The sequence below is a fragment of the Hippoglossus stenolepis genome, chromosome 23 (genome assembly GCF_022539355.2).
Source record: "Hippoglossus stenolepis isolate QCI-W04-F060 chromosome 23, HSTE1.2, whole genome shotgun sequence".
NCBI lineage: Eukaryota > Metazoa > Chordata > Actinopteri > Pleuronectiformes > Pleuronectidae > Hippoglossus > Hippoglossus stenolepis.
In genome coordinates this window covers 7442417-7457362 of record NC_061505.1, presented here as the reverse complement: position 1 = coordinate 7457362, position 14946 = coordinate 7442417, and the positions used below count along the sequence as shown (strand labels likewise).

Here is a 14946-nt window from a genome sequence, read left to right as displayed (position 1 = left end):
TTAGAACAATGTCCAAACAAACATGACAGATCTGGTGCAGAATTAAAGGGACTGTTGGGCCTTGGCCTTTTTTCATTGGTTAAGTATTGATCATTTCATAAATGCAAATATTTCTTAGCTGACAGTTCCTTTGGTTTTAATGTAATAATGTCAAATTAGGAGATTATTTAATTTAAAATGTACCGTTCTCAGTCTTCTCTCTAACCATGCAAACTTTCACTTGTGAAAATTGATAATTCAGATGTTTAACATGGTATATTAGTATTGTGATATGTCTCTGTAAAGGTTTCTGATTTATTAAAGCAATGTGTCTGCTTTATTAATACACATGAAGCTAAAAGGTTAAAATCTATGCCTAATGGTTTTAATAAAGTCATATGTTAGTTATTGCTCACTCGGGGGTTGAGAAAACGTCTTTAGGGGGTTGTTACAGCTGAGAATTTCAATCTTAATGTGGAATATTTATCATGTTTGCTTCTTCGCGGCTGCAAATTCAATGATTTTGCAGCTCAAAGAGAGTTTCTCCTCTGCTCGTGTCCCATATGTGCGCCGTGCACGTGGGCTCACAGATGCCGACTTGTTTTTCTTGGTTCTGCCGTGACTTTCCCTGTCCTCTCCCCTCTCTTATTTTCTTATACAGATGCTTTTTGTCAGACCCTTGTCGACACCCTGGAGAGCACACCTGGTCTGCGCAACATTTGGAGCACGTTCAAGCCCTTAGTACAAGGCAAAGTCCTCTACACACCCGACACACCTGCTGCCCGCCTGATGGTGAACAAAGTAAGTTTAGCGAGGGAAAATGCACGACATCAACAAGCGGAATATGTGTCTAACTTGCATTTTTTTTACTGAGCGCCACGAAGAAAAGTGTTGTTTGTTTAATTAAGAGACGAGCATGTGTGCATATTTGAGTCCTTTCATTACATTGCCAGCGTGAGCGGGGCCTCCAGGGTGGCGAGTGAATAACGCGGGATGTCACTCGACGTTACTACCTGGGGAAGAAAAGAAAAATAACACAATAGTTCGTCGGGAGAACGCAATGAAAGCAATGCGTTATCATGACATGACATTTCTCCGAGATATTAGCATCACTGTGATAACTGCATAAGCCAAACAAACAACAGGCGGGGGGGCGAGGATTTTGCATCGAGAATATATTACAAGTGTGAGTAAATTCTGCTGACTTCACAGCAAGTGGCCCGGTGCCCCCCCCTCCTCACACCAGGCACAGTCGCATTGTTTACAAGTCGGTGTTCAGGGCTAAATAACACCATTTACATTCGCTTCCATGGGGGGTGTGACAGTGTGACAATGTGATGAGTTCCTCCAGGGATTAGCCAGCAATGTGCAGAGGTGAAGCACTGTCATGTCGGGATCGGCTCAGTGCAAATAGGAGAGGCTCGGTTCTTTCAGTCCAGGGAAAGGTGAGGCGATTTATTAAATACCGTTTTTTTCTTTTTGTTTCAGGCAAATGGCACATTCCAAGCTTTGGCCACGTTGAAGGAGCTGGCCGATTCGTGGGAGGAGCTTGGGCCCCGCATCTGGGATTTCTTTCAAAACAGCTCTCAAGTGAATGCATTACGGGTATGACTCCACACCAAGATGTACAATGACCTGAATCACTGCACCGTTTCATACAGAAACCTTACCCTACTTTTTTAATAAGACTTGTTTGCGAGAATAATCTTTCAGTCTCTAATCTTTACATGTTACACTTGTTTTGTAGTAGTTGTGGTTTTGGTTGTCATTTTAACATCAATTTTTTCAACAGTTTCACATCAATCTCCACCAATAGTCTGACAGTTTAGGAAATATTTGTATTTGCTTCCCTGCCTTACTTTCCTCAGTTAGATAGATTCCTGCTGTGATAAATATGAAGCTAGTCAGGAGACCATTAACTGAGCATAAAAAGGAAAACATGAAAAGGAAAACAGATTGCCTGACTCTTTCCCATGATACAAACTGGCCCGACCAATTAACCATAACATTAATTAGTGAAGTGTTTCTTTTATTCACACAGAAAAATGCAAGTGTAAAATCAGCAAAATATGGTTTTACAAGGGGTTATGTGCTGGAGGTCTTTCTTTCTGGTTGCTTGCAATGACCCCTCGGAGTCTCTGCTAGTTGCCTGGCAACCCTACAGTGACACAAAGACTTCATCATTTTCAGTTTTATTTAAAAATGATGATTGCCATTTTTCTTTTAATTCCTCCTTTTATATTTTACATAGATTCACCCTGGCACATGTACTTTTTTCTTTTCTATTTTATCTTTACTCAACATTAATTTTCTATCTTGAGCTTGTTGTTAAACAAACACTGCGTTAACCTTTGAATGCACACGTAAAAAAAAGACCCAGGTATTTTTTTTTAAGTGAAAATCAATAAAAAATGAACTGATGAGTCTTATATACACACATGTCATGTATAACAATGTGTTGCACCTTCAGTTATATATGGTAATTGGAGGGGGGAAGTAATTATGGATAAGTGCAGGATAATTTCCATCCTGGCAGAAAAGGATTATCTATAGAAGTAGAGGACATGGACTCTCCCTGCCTCTTCTTCTCCCTCTCCTCGCCTTTTTCTGTATTTCCTTGACACTGACATTACTCCAGTGTCACTCCAAATGAGCTTATAGGCAGCTGCAGGGAAGCAGACATTGGAAGCTCCATATAGCCAGGGTATTCATTACCTTAGCCCTAACCTTTACACAAATGGGCCGGCAATCCTCCTTTGTCTTCATTTTCTCGCAGCCCCGCTCCCGCTCCCTCCACCTCTCGCTATGACGCTGGTGGCTTCGGAGGTTTGTCATCTTCGGAGGTCCTTGAAGGTCGCAGACACGTTTTACGTTGATGGGCCAATTACCATCACCACCACAACTACATTTGATAGAGGATAGAAGATTTAGGGTGCAGAGCTGAAGAGAAGGACAAACTGGTGTAGCACATTCTCTCTACAAAGTGTTTACATGTTAAAGTTGTAAAACTAAGGGCAATTGTCACCTGTGAACATCTTAAAACAGCTGTCATGGGGGATTCGCCACAGGAATCAGATTTATTCTCTTAATAAAGGCCAGCGGATGCATTCAATTTCTTCACTGGAAGATTTTCTCATGACGAACGGGATTCCATTTGACACATGACCAACGAGGTTAAATGGCATTTCTGCAGCTCATTGGCTCAAATGCCACTGATCATTAGGCCACTTGAAACAGAAATGTCTCAACCTCTGCAGCAGATAGAGACATTAAATAACACAACCTTTGATGGCTCGAACATTTGGCTCTCATTTTGAATCATTTACTTTTTGTGCACATTTCTTAAAAAGTAACAACGAAGCCGTCAAAACTCGCACGGATCCTCCCTTTTCTTTCTCCTCCTCCTCAAACGTGTCTCTCTTACCGACCGAGTCTCGGTCAGCAGGTCAGCAGGAACATCAATGGAACCCTGCGTGCTCTCCCCACGCTGAGATCGTCAGTGCTAAGAGTGCTGCAAAACAAGCACATACTAAATTTCCCATGATGCACTTCTCCTTCCCCATGATTATTTCATGGAATCACGATGTATTTCATCAGGCACATTTCTTGAAAATGATGAAATCATAATAAAACACAAACATTGCACCCGGCCTTAAAGGTACATGCATATGTTACATCAGGTCTAAATGGGTTAATAGTCTTAGTCTGTTTTCCATCATGACTCGACTACTACTATTTATAAATGACTGATTTTTTAAATACTGTATTGTAGCAACCCACCAAAATGGATATGCTGATTTAAAAAAAAATTTTAAAGGTCATACGCTGCATCGTGATTACTTAATTTGACACTCTGTCCCAAGGTTAAGTAGAATCTCATCACAAGTGTTGACACTGAAAGGCCACTGAGCGCACTGTCCAGAATACATCTGTATCCCCTTCTCCGGCTTTCACACTTTAAACATCGCCCTTTCCTCTCCAAAAGTCAAAGACCACATGGTCCCACACACACACACACACACACACACGCACATGCAAGTACACTGAACTGGAATGCAGGCCAATTAGACTCTATTACAATATGGATATTATGGCGGTAAGGCTGCTGCTTATGTTAGAAATCACATTGAATGAACTGATTTAAATAACGTATATGATCTCAGTGGGTTTCGCTTCTCTCTCTCAGTTTTTCCCTCTGTGTACGTGACAGATAAATTACCAGTGTTATGCTTCATATTACTTTTATGTAGTAACACTGTCATTACAGGGAGCGGTGTCGAATTATTACCGGGGTGTAAATTTCACAGCAGCATCCCGGAGCCTGAAGTACAACAGTGCCATCCATCTCAACCCCGCTAATTAATCCTGGGGAAAAATAAATGTCAGCAGCAGCAAAGAGCGATGCTGACCTCCCGCACTCGTTCTTCTATAATAAGACTCCGGATCCAAACACGTTGGGACTCATTCCGATTCTGTTGCATTCATACCACACTCGGCACTGCACTTCTCACCAGTAACTATAATTAAATGCCCTCTCCCCCCCCTCTAAATCAGGCTCTGCTGGAGAACCCAGTGTTTGCTGCCGCCCTCGACCAGCGTCTCAACGGCACGGGATGGACGGCCGAGCTGCTCGCCAACTTCCTGTACAATGGGCCCCCGGAGGATCGTCCACCTGGAATGCCGACCAACGACTGGAGGGACGCTTTCAACGCCACCACTCAGATCATGAAGCTCATCTCCAACTTCCTTGGCGTATGTGTTCATTTTTTCTTTATTTTCAAAGAAAGGTAAAACTTCTCAGTGTTGTTTTTTTCTGTACATTTCATTTAAATAATAATCTCTTCTCTCATATTAAGGACATTAAGGAAACACTAACTATTCAGATTATTTTGCCTTTCCCTACTAGTTTAGCTACTTACTTCTGTTATTTATTTAATTCAACTAATATATGGTTCCTTTCCCCTCTAACCAAGTGCTGCATGACCTTCAAATTTGTCAGTAGCCTGTTTGGGAGAAATATAATGAACAAATCAGTTTCCTTTCCTCGGGTAGTTTGCAGAGTCAGATCTTCAACTTGTGAGATGTGAGACAATGATCTGATAAAAGGTTTATGACATAATTACAGCACTTTAATTCACTCCTGTATCTCTCTGTCACACCACTCTGGTGGGACACCAGGGGCGCTACTGAGTGTAAGTGGGATGACACAACATGTTCAAGTTCAGCACAGCGATTCATTTTTTTGTTCCTCAGCTCTCTAATGGCTGAGTGTTTGCTGCTCCAACCAAAGAGACTTGACATGCTTGACTTTTATTCATTAAACTTGAATATTTTTGACATTATTATATTCTTGGCAAACTGTCATATACAGGGGAAGATCTTTTGGTTCATTGCATCCACAATAATCATGAAAAACATTGTTATGGGACTAAAGTGAATCTGTATCGTCCGCATTAAACAGAGCGGTGTCTCAAAGTAGGAACCCACACAGTTGATATTGAAATATTTATGTGTTGCACAGTTTGTAGCAGAAGCCCTCTATCTCTAAGCTGTGTGATGAAACCTATATAAAGCCCACAAACAATGCACAATGTTACAGTCACATGCACAATGACATTTTATATGAACTACTTTGCTAGACGGTGAAAAAAAAAAGAAGCTTTTTCATGTCTTAAAAATGTTGTTCATCTAATGAGCCGCTACCAATATTGGGTGGTAAACAATTCCCAATACAGATATCGGCTGATATACACATTATGAAAAATGGCAGTGGTTTGTAAGATGTCATTATTAAACCATTAAGATGAAGACATGTAACATAGGCTTGATATTTTACCGTTTACCTGATAACTCTGTCTGGCTCAAATGAGAATAGGCATCATGTAAACAGCTAAAGAGGTAATTGTGAAGGTGAGCATGGCAGCAGCAGAAGTAGTTGACTTGCATCATCATTATGTTATTATCCCTGGGAATAGATCTTTGTACTATCTTCTGATTTTCTCTGGAGATGTTGCGTTTAATTACTTTAATGTTTCGTTCGCACTTAAAGGACCCATGTAATTTCTGAAAGGACAAATGTTCTGAGCTGGATGTTACATGACTCCTGAAGTCTCTCCTACAATAGCAGATGATGTTGTTTTGTGGCGTCTTCTGTGCAGAAATGATTGCTCGCACTCACACATCCTTTTGACTGGTGCTCATGTCAGTATTATCACATCTCTATCAGCTGTCAGCAGCACCAGAGCAGCCGCGGCGAGCATGACACCACCAGGGGCTGCACAACTAAGCATGTTTCTCTGAATTAGGCCAAGACGGGATTGTGGCGCTATCATCGGGGCCAGTTTCTCAGTGTGGAGCTGGAGTCAGATTGTTGATACACAATAGCGTAGCTGTAGCTGCTGGCCCAGTGGTTAGAGACAAAAACCCGAAAAAATGCATAAACATGCATTCTCTATCTCTCCAATGAGCACCATGGCTGGCAGGGCTTGTAGCAACAGAGAATAGCGCTGATATACAAAAACACAAAGCAGATTCAACATAGATGACAAACAGTCTTGCAGGGCACTTGTAGTAGACTGCAATATCTCTACTTTCTGGAGAAATGCCTGTAAGAAAAACACATACCGGGAAGCTAAAATATAGATATCTTATGATTTTACATCAGATGTGATGGATAACTCCTGTCGCCTGATTTATGAAGAGCACATTTCTTCCATGTTCTAGGTTTCAGTCGGCACTTGTCCAAACTTCCCCTGCTGTGACATCCGCTGCGGTCTGTGTGCAGAGCAAACGCTGCTGTGATACTTTCCTCCCCACCGTAGCTTGATATAGAATACCGAATAGAGAATCCTGGGGGGAGAAATGATAAAACTATTGCAACAGTGAGACGTGTGGACAGCTGTCAGGTGCGACTGCCTCCCAGGATGGCTAGCTCATTATCGTCTCATGAAACAGAGGGACAAGGCTACAGAACGAGGAGTGCTAGCAAGGCTGTATCTCATTTGCTTGTCTCTGCCGGGGCCCGAAACATTTCCCACCCCCTGGCAGCTCCAGATAATTTGGAAATACACACTGCATGGTTAAGTAAATAGCTGAGTGATACATTTGGCTAAATATCCATCTGCCACTGAGTTGCCGCCTGGCTCTTTTTTTTACTTTTGTGGATACTAAAAAAGCAAATGATTTCATGTAAAAGCAAAGATTATAGTCAAGTTCTGTGTTTGTCGACAGTGTTTAGACCTGAATAAGTTTGAGGCAGTTCCCGATGAAAGCCATCTGGTGAGCAAAGCACTGGAGCTCCTGGACAACGACACGTACTGGGCCAGTGTCATCTTTGAAAACCTGCAGCCCAACTCCAGCCAGCCCCCTCCTTATGTCAAATACAAGATCCGCATGGACGTCGATGAAGTGGAGCGCACCAACAGCGTCAAAGAAAGGTATGTGGAACAGCTCGGAAGCAGCATTCGGGAATGTAATCACAGAAATTCAAATTAACAATATACTTTATGTTATGTGTAGCATGCCATAGATATTGTTGAAGGAATATTTGGATATTTTGGGAAAGATGCTTAGTTGTTTTGTTGCTAAGATTAATAGAAAAAAACTCACGTTTACACACTAAATATTCGGCTATAGCCAGAGGAGTTGAAATTAGCTTAGCACAAAACTGATAAGAGGAGGAAATTTCCATCCTAGCTCCATCCAAAGGTAAAAACAATATCCTGTCAATCGTTAAACTACTTCCTGTGCCTTTGGCTCCATTTTTGTCATAAAAGTAATTTTCATCTTCTCCTCTTATCCAAAATCTATTTGCTGGAAGGATGCATTCAATACATGTGCAGTGGAGTTGTGTCCATTTATTCTGAGCATGTGCTCTGCAAATCAGATCAAAACGGCAACATCCCTCCAAGAAGTAAAAGGCCTGTTCTGTCTGTTAGCGTCCATTTTCATAATTGCACTCAGTACCCAGTGGAGCGCAGACATAGTTTGCACGCACAAAACAAATTTGTGGGTACATGGACGTGCACAGCCTCGTACAGACCCTTACATCATTCAGATCTCAGTGGAAACTTGCTTACGTGCAGAATAAGGAAGGTTTAACACTGGCTTACCTGTTGGCACAAAGGTAATGAGCTCAAATAGTTAAGAATACAGGTTACTTATACAGGGTTTGGACTGGTATCACCAAATTCTCTACTAATGAACCCAGAACATTCTCATAATCTTAAACCAAAGCAAAGTGTTGTTTAATTACACGGAAAATGCTTAAAGGTTATAGAAACATTAAATGTTTCAAGTCTTGCATGTATTACCTTTTAAAATGTGTAGTCATGACACCGAAGATGATGATGTTATTTACACAGGAGATGAGAGTGAGTTAACTTGGTTCTGCTGCCCTTTCTGTTCCCCATGGTAAATTGTGTTTTTCTGCCTTCACTGTGTAAAAATACAACTTATAAGAAAAGTCATGATACTCAACAGTATTTCTGACTCGTTTTCTCGTGAGTAGTCTTTGCCTCTGACTCTTTCTGGTCGTAGTTTCTTTGCCCTTTGCTAAGACCGATCACAATGTGTCTGCTTTTAATAAGGTTATGGTCTCCTGGGGCCCGAGACAATTCCTTTAACGACCTGCGCTATATATGGGGAGGCTTCGCCTACCTGCAGGATATGATGGACCACGGCATTACAAAAGTGCAAACGTCAAAGACCCAGCCCCTCGGAGTTTTCGCCCAGCAGATGCCATACCCCTGTTTCGTGGATGACGTGTGAGTACAAAAGCTTTTATCTCCCAGCCTTGTGATTCGAGGAAGAAGGTTACGCAGCAATAAAATTCCCCTCACTCTGGGGGGGTTGCTCGCTTCCACCTGAGCGTCGAGTCGTGTTCGTATTAATCAATTACACCTTTTTGATTTCCCTGCGGAAACTTCAAGATGCTCCCTCTTATTTATCAAACATACTCTTTCTTTAATATCTGTGTTCCTCTTGTTGTATGCCGCCACTCATCACAGAGGAAATGGCTAATATGGCCAAGTCCTCTCACAATGTCACCGTGAAAGTCAATAATAAATTTATGTTACATCCTAATAAATTAAATTATGAATCGAGGGTCAGCGAGGGGGGGAAAATAAATGAAGACAGGAGGGTAAGAGTGGGCTAAAAATATTGATTTTAGTCAAACCACAGGAAATCCCTGAATAGTTGATGGATGCTGAATTATTAAATCAACCAACACAAGTCTCTCTTCCTTCCTCGTATTTCCCAGGCATCTTTATTTTTAACAAAGCGAGCGTACACTATTCCAGATCGCTCCGAGCTCCACTCGCAGCTCCATCACAAGTAAAGATTGATAGCAGCACTCCGTTTGTGTTGCGCGTGTATCCACTGATAGCGCTCGCTTCCTATCACGTCCTATCATCCATCTAGGGACACAGATGATGTGGTATCACTCCGAATCTTCCAAAGCCAAGATTTCCTCCGAGTCTGGGAAATTACTCGCATCCAGACAGCGTTACGATCTCCGTTAATAAAGCAAAGGCCCAGCGATGCCATCAAGGGGAAAGATAATTACCAGGGAGATTTAAGTCCAACAACACAATGCGCCCCCCTTTTTTTTTTTTTTAGTAGACACAAAATATTCACACTCCCATGGGAAACGCAGCTCCGACGATTAGGGATGTAATTTGAAAAGTATTATGTGCTTTGGGCACCACCAAGTTTACAGTCAAGTAATCTGCAGGGAGTGCTTGGATCAACATGTTTAAAGAGGCCGAAGCTAAAAGGAGAATGAAAATGATGGTATTATATTGAAGATGCATGTCAGGCTGCTAATATCTACAATTATCCTGTTGTTGAAGCACGCCTTGAATAATAATGGCCTTTATTCTACCATATGATTGTCTTGGAATAATAGGAAACAAAAGGAAAATATTCAAAACCCTATTCAAAGTAACAGCTTTATTAATCATCATTGGGGTTTTTGTATTGAGTCTCTCTGAAGTTCTTACTTCTCCCTGAACATTACATGCAGCTTCACAGCTTTGCACTGCATTCTGTGAAGCTGCTTTCATCAACCTGGTTTTTACTGGGTACTATAAGTAGCGCTAATTAACGGGAAGTTCCACTAACTACTGCACCCAGCGGAGATATTCATCTGACAGGAAACGTGTCATTTCAAATTAGCGGAGGCACAAAATCATCCACTTTATACATTAGCGAGTAGACGTGCTGCGGATGGGAGATGAAAGATGTCCACACCCTCGACTTTTTGGGGGTATTTTCTTACATGCCTGTTTTTTTTTTCCTGTACCAAAAATTAGCACCAGACTATGACGGCAATGCACTGCAGTAACACTCGGTGTGTCACCTCCGTAATCAATTTTCAAATGAATCACACTGATTTCCCTGCGTCATCATTTACCTCTCATCGTTTGATAATGATCTAGAATTACACGGTCACGGTGAAGCTTATTTGCTGACGCCAGCCCTCTGCTGCCTCAGTTTCGTCTTCGTGAAAACAAAGGATTAATAATTACACAAGATAAATGGGAACCATAAAGCACCACAATGCCCTCAGTCCCTCCACCATTTACTCTCTCGCCTGCCGAGCCATTTGGGCATTTCTCTAAATTATTAACACTTGAAAACTGCTATTTCATTCATAAATAATTGAGAGTGAAATCACACAAAGGAAGATGCGCTAAAACACAGAGAGGCATGATGGGAGAAAGAACCAGGGGTTGGTAATTATTTTTGATCTGGAGCCGGGTCCTCTCAGCCAAAAGGAAGGACAGGACATTGTGCATTCGAATGAACATTTTTGTGGTCGGCTGTAACGGTCTCTGAGTTTAGGGAAAGGTCCAATTTGACTTTTAAATGTCTTTTAAAAAAAATACATCTATGTTTAGATACTCTCAGATGTTCCATTAAAAATATAAAAAGTTTACCACCTTGGTATTATGAGATGAATAATACATGTACATATTAAGTCTGTGGCTCGAAAGTATGTTGGTCTCATATAAATGTGGTTTCAAAATTAGGTTAAGTTTATGTTTTGTGGAATAAGGTGGGTAGCACTTTAATTATATATTTAGGTTTGTACAAATAAAATTACAAATGTTTTACTTCATGTCTTCATGCCTATCTTTGTTTCCCTCAATCTCACACGAAACAAGATTTCAACTGCCTCGAACAAACTTCAGCTAACAAGGCTTCACTATCTGCCCTGACCTCACACTCATCAACACTCCCGGCATCACAACTCCCCTCAGAAAATCATTTCCTCCGCCACGTCCCGCATTTCCGTCCTCGCAGCGTGCGACTGTAACGCAGCCGATGAACCACCAGCAATCTGCGCCACTTCAACCATAGCTGACCCTGTTGGCATTTTGAATTTGAGATAAACCAAACTGTATTAGCTCCCACTGTCTTTGTCTTTATTTCCCCACTGTGCACCGGCCTGATATGACGGTATGGGATAAAGCTTGACCGCTGTGGGGCCTGATAGCACATAAACTGGTGCTTTATCAGCGGCCTCTGTGCCACCGCACGCTCCCGAATCAGAGGCATCTCTTGTTTGGATCCCGAGGCTGCGCTCCCCATCAATAGGTCTCTCACATTCACACGGGCTTGATGTGAGATCTGAGGCGGCTTTTCAGCAATAACACGGGCCCCGCAGTGGACACAAGGAATATTTAACTCAAGGATGTGAAGGGGGAGAGACACTTTTGTCCGGCGACAGTAGCTAATTAACCTAATGTCTGCACTGTTGGTAATGAGAGCGGGTGAAATACTTGAGCCTAATTGGGACATCTGAAGCTCATCACAAGCTCAAATCAGCGGTTGATGTTTAGTTTCATGTTTCTAGTGACATGCTGTATTAATAACATCAGAAAATATTCCCCTGTTTGCCTCCCTATACTTCTAAAAACCTTAAATACACTTTAATTTTAAAAGCGATTACAAGTACAGTAGAGGCAGTAGATTTATTCAAATGGCCATTATTAACTTGCTAAATGGGCAGAATGCAAAGTGTCCGCGTGTAGCCAATCAACATTTGAAGCTGAGTGAGCAATAAGAGCTGTGCATTAATGAGCGTGTTTATTCATTCATTTGCTCCGGTGTGACACTTTTTAAGACCTGGCATTTCGGGAAGTCTCAGACAGAGGCAGAATGGCAGATGCTGCACTATTCACACCGTCCAAGCACATTAACTCGGGAGTGTTTTTAATTCAGAGTTAAATCCGTTTGAGAAAATGTGCTTTTAGTTTTGCATTTGCAATAATCATTGTCAGACAGACGGGCGTAGTTTACTTTTTGAATCATCTGCTTTAAATCTTTAGACTTTTACTGATACAGCTCATTGCATGTTTGCCTTTAACTTAAAAAGGTTATGCAAACTGTGGGGATTAGGGCCACATCAGATGTCTTCCTGTTTGGGAAAGTTGACAGAAAGTTAAGTTTGCAAAAACTTGGATAATTTCTTTTGTGACTGAGCTCAAAAGAAAAAAACTTATTGCAATTTCTCATGAAAGAAATATTCATCCAAACTAATAAGCACTTGGGTTAAATCTGAGTCTTCAAAGAGGTTTGTTGAAAGTAGTCTTTAAAAAATATCATGAAAAGTAGAAGCAATTTTTATTCATTAGTAAAATTTGAATGGTGTTGGAAAGATAGATGTATTTTATTCAAATATATTTTTGTTTTTTGTGTTGTGACTAATATTATTTTTTTCAGAGACTAAACCTGTGCACAAAAGTTAATTAATTGGACACCAAACCCATCATAGTCTGTGAATAGGTTCAAGTTGACTATAATAAAGTCTAGGGCATCTCCTTAAAGATGGGCAACGTTCTCCTTCTATATTATTTATAAGATGGCAGCAGCCGAAAGAACAAATAAAAAAGTAAAGACACAACCTGTCTTCACCTCTTACGGGTCTCGACCCCACTTTGATGTGCGTCTGCTAAACTACTGTACTTTCAGAAGCAAGCAGAACTTCATATAGATAATATAGAATATAGGCTTTTACTGTGAAAATAATTGATTTAATATTACCTCTTGTTTTTTATTAAAAGTCCCAGTTTCTTAGAATCCTGTTAAAATTAATGGTCATCAATTGTTCTTTAAATGCTGAGACATTCATTTTGTAATTGAGCAATAACCTTCCATTTTTAGCCGTGTCTCAAAAAGTAGCTTTGCTGTCGGTTAATTGAAATATACTTAATTTCTTGGACGTGATCTTGCTGGTAGAAGCAAAACTGGAAAAAAAACCACATGACGGATGAGATCCTTTTTTATGCTATAACCACACATGCATCGCTCTCTTTGAGCAATAATTTGTACCAGCAATTATATACTTCTTATTGAATAATTATTCCCTTTTAACAAATTGCTCATTTCAACCAAGACACTAAAAAGTACATATTCTCAAAAGGAGACAGGAAGCTATTTATTTTTGAATTTTTTATATAGCATCGTGCGCCAACCTCTGGGGAGGCCGTGCTCTACTATCTCTCGGTTTTGCTGAGAAACGAGTCTTCCAGCTTCCCCCTAAATTTAGGTCAGGCTGCCGATGTAGCCGGAGCCCTCGCACACGGACCCGCCCGGAGTTCTGTTACTTAAGCACCTTTGATCGATCAACCGATGTATAATTCAAGAGCGTCTGGTGGCAAGGTTGTCGGCGTCAGACACGGTGTGCATGACTGATCTCTCCCCCCCCCTTCCAGTGCCAGAAGTCAGACAGAAGGAGTTAACTCGCCGAGGCTGTCAGCTGTTACAGAGACGTCAGCGTAGAACCCGGAGCAGATAAAGCCAGAATTAGTATTCAACTTGCTGCGGGAGGGAGGTCTGCTTACCTCCCTCGAAAAAAGTTATTGGCTTCATTTGTGAACGTGTATTGATTCGGCGATCCAGTCAAATCTCCCGTCAATTTCCAATTTAGAAGAAGAGACTTTATTTGTGTAATCTGGCGAGGCTCTGAACTTTAAGAAACTCTTCTCTCGCTGCTTTCAAGGCCTCGTTTGAAAATGATCCATCCCACGAGGGCAGGGGAAGTGTCCTCGAAATAAACAACCTCGTCTCTCTCGCTCTCTCTCTCTCTCTCTCATTCAAGTTCTCATATAACTGAACTTCCTTCCAAGGTCTCAGCGGAACAAACTTAATCTCTTTGTCGTGTTTGTGAGACAGTCCACTTCTTTCGTCAGCCGTGGATTTATTAACGGAACTGTCTGTGCCAAACAATATTTTCGCAGACTGAAACTGTCTGTAAAATTTACATTTAAAGTTTGTAAAATGTGAAGTTATTCACCAAAATAAAAGCTGTTCCAGTGTGACTTTGAAAAGAGCACAAATAAACATCTTTAATAGACAATTATAGCCACATAATATACACCTGTTTAAATAGATATGAAAAACAAGAAAATCAAATGACTGATTCTAAATTAGCTTCAGATAAAGCTATTATGCGGTGCTAACTAGCAATTAAGCAAAGGAGATGTTTGGGTGAATGGTTTTCACTTGACAGGAATTCATCAAGGCATTTAAAATAAAGCTTGTCCAGAACTACAGGAGAAATGAATTCCATTCAAACGCACTCGAAGTCCACTTTGATCAGTTATTTATGCTATATTGCTCTGAGGAAGAGGATCGTTCTGCCAATTACTGCACTTTCACTTTTGGCTCCGTCTCCACATCTGTGCCGAACACTGCTTTGCTTGCATTATTACCCCCCCAGTATTTATGTAATGTAAGCATAAGTGATATGTGGAATCTATACCGTCAAGATCTATTCGATATCCCTCCTTCATTGTCTCATAAAGGAGAGGAAGCACTTTGCTATATTGACGGAGGGGAGGATATTGACATGGCATTTTGGTGGCATTATGAAGCCGGTTTAATATCACCTCATTGTGTTGCGACTGAATCAAATCATGCATCATCTTTGGCACCAGGTGCAGCACTAAGTGGCTC

The 14946-nt window shown here is 41.1% G+C and overlaps 1 protein-coding gene across 1 annotated transcript in view; it reads left to right on the top strand.

Annotated features, from left to right (window-relative positions):
• Positions 1-14946, top strand: part of LOC118102796 (phospholipid-transporting ATPase ABCA1) — a 164233-nt gene that overhangs the window by 24874 nt on the left and 124413 nt on the right. The window contains exons 11-15 of the mRNA XM_035149312.2: positions 641-780; positions 1468-1584; positions 4534-4731; positions 7210-7415; positions 8568-8744. Coding sequence (XP_035005203.1) covers positions 641-780; positions 1468-1584; positions 4534-4731; positions 7210-7415; positions 8568-8744 — 838 coding nt within the window. The remainder of the gene's footprint in view (positions 1-640; positions 781-1467; positions 1585-4533; positions 4732-7209; positions 7416-8567; positions 8745-14946) is intronic.